This window comes from Citrus clementina, unplaced genomic scaffold (assembly GCF_000493195.1).
Source record: "Citrus clementina cultivar Clemenules unplaced genomic scaffold, Citrus_clementina_v1.0 scaffold_8, whole genome shotgun sequence".
In the NCBI taxonomy this organism is placed as follows: Eukaryota; Viridiplantae; Streptophyta; class Magnoliopsida; order Sapindales; family Rutaceae; genus Citrus; species Citrus x clementina.
Genome location: NW_006262022.1, coordinates 20081281 through 20085689, shown reverse-complemented (window position 1 = coordinate 20085689; position 4409 = coordinate 20081281). Strand labels below are relative to the sequence as shown.

Sequence of the window (4409 nt, the reverse complement as noted above, 5' to 3'; positions counted from 1 at the left end):
TGTTCATTCGCCTAACGAATGTTGAAGTTATGAAATTTTAAGTAATTTTTTTGACCGTAAAGCTGATATAGAAATTCAAATAATGACTGAAAAATAATGTTCAATATGACTTTATTAGTAATTTTAAAGAACAAATAATGGTGGACTAGTGATCTCACCAACGTCGAGGGCATCAATTTAAGTTCTTGTAATATTTTTTTTTTTATAATTATCTACCTATCACTCATTTTTTTGTGTTTTTTAAAAATTCACATATTTTGTTTAACTAAATTTCATCCAAAGTTACAATTTTATTGAATTAGCCTATTTTTCGTCCACAATCTTGATGACATCATAAGTATAAATTATCAGTCCTCCAGCACAATAAATCAAAGATAGTTGGGTTACATTTTCTTCCACTTGTTCCATTCACTGATCATAAAACTCAACTTGAATTCTGTTCCATATGTCATAAGCTCATTGATTGACATGTACTCCAAATAGCTGCTCTAAGGGCTTTTCAGAGAGTGAAGGATCCCGGGGTAGCCCTGATTTCTGGTTTTTGTTTGAATGGGTGGTATGCTGAAGCACTAGGACTTTTCCAGAAAATGCATTTTGATTATAATGAAGCTAATGAATTTACTTTCACCTATGCTCTTCTTGCATGTCTAGCTCTGGATGATCTCAGGAAGGGAAAGGAAGGGAATTGCACTGCAAGATACTGAGAAGTGGTTATGGATCAAATGTTTCTGTTATTAACATGCTCATACATCTTTATTCGGAACTATGACATCATAAACAAGCTCTTAAGTTGTGTTCCCTGATTTCAGATGTTGAGATCCCATGGAATTTACTTTTAAAAGCCTGCATAAAGGCTAAAGACTATGAAATGGTTCATGAACTTCTTGAGAGGATACAACTATGTTGTGGGTTTATTGATTCATATTCTATTTGTGACATTTTAAACTCGTGTTTAAACCCAATACTTTTGAACGTAGGGACACAAGCGCAGGCCTATATGACCAAGAGAGGTCTCATCTCTCATCCTGCAGTAGGCAATTGTCTAATTAACATAAATTCGAGATGTGGTAAAATTGATGATGCAGACTTAGCATTTAAATCAACGCCTGAGAAGAATTCTCTCTCTTGGACATTTATAATCTCCGCAAGAGTGAACCATGGCCATCCATCCGAAGCTCTGGATTTGTTTAAGGATAAGCAATGGAGATATACTTCAATGAACCCAACCACATTCAGGTCAGCTTTGAAGGCCTATGCACTAATGGGATTGGTAGGTGAAGCATACCGTTTGTTCTTGTCAATGGAAGAAGTTTATCATATTGAGCCATCTGAAGAGCATTATTCCATTATGGTTGAAGCTCTTGGTCGAGCTGGTATGTTTGAAGAAGTGTTGGAGTTTATCAAAGGGATCGTCCCAGGTAAATTATGTCCCTTGATTTGGAGAACTCTTCTTTTGTCCAGCCGTGTGCATGGTGATATGAAGTTGGCAAAATATGCTCTAGATAAACTTCTAGAATTAGATCCAGGTGACTTCTCTAATGCTCAAGCAGGTGTTCTTTAAGGTATGTACGTGGGATGGTGCATCTAAAATGACTGTAAAATGTAAAACCACATGACTAAATTTTAGCTGGATTGAAATACAGAATAAGATATACGAATTTGTCTCAGACGAAAAACTGACTAGTGAAGTCTCCGATAAATTAGCTGAAATAGAAGAAAACATGAAGCAATTGGGATTTGTATTAAATAGGAGTTGCTTATTGCCTACAACAGAAGAGGAAGAATAAGATGTTGGTCTTTATCAAACTAAGATGAAGGCAGTGGCTTTAGGGCTTATATCATTTCCTCATGGAATGCCTACAAGGGTGATTAAGAGTGTTGGGATGTGTGGATATAGCCACTCTGCTTGCAGGTTCATGTCAACTATCATCGAGAGAGAATTAGTTGTCAAGGATCCGGGAAGTTTCACCACTTCAAAGATGGCAAGTGCAGCTGCAAAGATGCATATGGTAGTCAATCAAGAATTCTATAAATCCACCCACGCTGTATTTGTAAAGTAATATGTTGTTCTCACATTGTACAAATAACCGAGGATGCAAATATTGTAGTCAATATGATTTGTTAACAACGTAACAAAAATTATATTCTTTAATACATTAATTTCTCATATATAATACAAAGAGCCGGCCTTTTAAATTGGAGATTTGCTTAAAGGCCCAAGATAAACCTTACTACGGTGAGCTTATTCAGATATCTACAATATCCATATCAGACACAAGATGGAAAACTAACACTAATAAGTGTACATTTATTAAAGATTAAAATTATTTTTTTTTTTCACTTTACAGTATTAATTAATGTACTCATAACTTATAAATTATCACCCCTAATGTAATTCTATGTTCAATTAAATTGTAATACCTTATCTTTACTTTAATTTTATATTGTAAATATATTTTACGAATAAAAAAAAAATCGGAACAAAAAACATGAGACAAGAAAATGGATTGCATTGATAAAAGATAAAAAAAGAAAAAAAAGAAACACAACCATTTAGAATATATTATTAAAAAAATATAATTAATAAAAATAATAAAATAATAGTTAAATAACAACTGTCACTTCTGACGATCACTTTTTTCTTTTTTTCTAGAGGTGATAGTTAAAAATAGTAACTGCCGCATGACTATCACTTTGTTATTTTTTTTATTAATTATATCCCTCCAATAATACATTCCAAACAGTTTCACTTTTTTTTTTTAAATCCATCTTTGTCTCCCGCTAATTTTCATTTTTCCTTAAATATATTTACAATATAAAATTAAGATGTAATTAACATACTAACGGGCACAATGTGTTTTTCGCTACCGGTACCCAAAAATAAGGCACCAAGGGCTTTCATTAGTAACGGGCAAGTCACAGGAAGTTTGGAAAAAGAGGTCAAAATCAACGCCTATACTCGTCTCCACAATCACCAATCACTCCAAGCAAATCCTTCCCCTTTTTGGTAACTTCTTGTATGCTGTTAACATCATCTTCATCAAGAGAGAGCATGAAGATGGCATTGGTGTCCTGTATATGTTCTGCTAAACCGAGTCTCACCCCTATCATTGATCCTGCAACTGCTGGCTGAAAATCCCCGAACAGAACAAATATGAGTACCATTCATTCAACCAAGAATATGGATAAAAGAGTAGCAGAGAAAGTAGTGTCACTCTGGTTTAATGATTTCACCTGGTCTAGTATGTATCTTACAGCAACAACTGGAATTGATACCCCATGTTTGGAAGCTATTCTTTTCAGTGTCTGAAGCAAAACTTGGAACTGACTCCACCCTCCCCAGGCATCAACCATCTGTAATATTTGAATTATAAAATTACAAGAAATTTCTGAATCCATATGGCCTTTCTTGACATGAGCCTGGAAACCTTTACACGCATACTTGATGAACCTATGAAATTTCTCATGAACACAGCAAGGTACTAATAAAAAAGGACTTACATGAGTGTTATACTTCTGTTTCCATACTATACCTAAAGCATTCTTCCAGAAAATTTCCTAATATTTTCTAAAACGTATCAAAGCTCACTGTCAATTAATTGAAGCGGGTTTCAAATTTACTTTTCCACATACTATGCACAGTTCCGATCAAAAGTTTAATCTTTAAACCAAAATCCCAACTTTTTAGAAGCTTAGAGATTAATCCGAAGTTTGAATCTATTAGCAAATCTTTCACAGTGACAAAATAACTAATTAGTCAATAATAGATCGAAGGACTTTGTACCCTTTTGTACTTCTGAAGGGACGGAGTGTTCAATGGGGGGCCAGCAAAAGGAATCGACAAGTTGGTGTCAAGGAACTTTTCAGATAACAAACCACCCATTACTGTGCCATACCTGCAGTTAAAATTCCAGCAGTTTCAGTAACATGGCAGAGGAATGTTGATTTCCTACCAAGCTTAAATGAACAATCAATACAAACAATAAATTAGTTATTCACTAAGACAGAAAGGGAGAGACGTTATTAGTTTGACTCCTGTGAGCTGACAAAGCTCTGCCATTTTCTGCTGGGGACGCATGTCAACAACTGAATGTTGCACCTAATGTAACAACAATTAGATTTTAACAGAATATCAAACTTAGATTAATTTAAAGAAAATCTGGAATGATTTGCCCCATTTTTTTCCTTTAAAAAAAAAAAAAATTAAAGAGGGTTTAAAAAAGGAATAAATTTACCAATTCGTAATTGTACCTGATTGCTAACAACAGGGATACCATTCTCCAGTATTATTCGCAGTCTTTCCGTGTCAAAATTTGTCAAAGCAACAGTCTTAATTTTACCTGTACACCAAATTGCTGAAGTAATCCGTACAAATCAAGAAAAGTAGCTCATGCGTAAACTTAAAATGA

General features: G+C 34.2%; 2 protein-coding genes across 2 annotated transcripts in view; one reads left to right on the top strand and one right to left on the bottom strand.

Moving 5' to 3' along the window:
• LOC112096454 (pentatricopeptide repeat-containing protein At4g14820-like) overlaps positions 1–1561 on the top strand; it is a 15027-nt gene extending 13466 nt beyond the window's left edge. Inside the window, exons 2-4 of the mRNA XM_024179897.1 lie at positions 484–556; positions 652–724; positions 810–1561. Coding sequence (XP_024035665.1) covers positions 484–556; positions 652–724; positions 810–1561 — 898 coding nt within the window. The remainder of the gene's footprint in view (positions 1–483; positions 557–651; positions 725–809) is intronic.
• Positions 1562–2654: 1093 nt separating this feature from the next.
• LOC18035064 overlaps positions 2655–4409 on the bottom strand; it is a 4381-nt gene continuing 2626 nt past the window's right edge. Inside the window, exons 3-7 of the mRNA XM_006424227.2 lie at positions 4252–4374; positions 4020–4099; positions 3785–3896; positions 3235–3354; positions 2655–3129 (exon numbers count right to left, since the gene is read on the bottom strand). Coding sequence (XP_006424290.2) covers positions 2947–3129; positions 3235–3354; positions 3785–3896; positions 4020–4099; positions 4252–4374 — 618 coding nt within the window. The 3' untranslated portion in view covers positions 2655–2946. The remainder of the gene's footprint in view (positions 3130–3234; positions 3355–3784; positions 3897–4019; positions 4100–4251; positions 4375–4409) is intronic.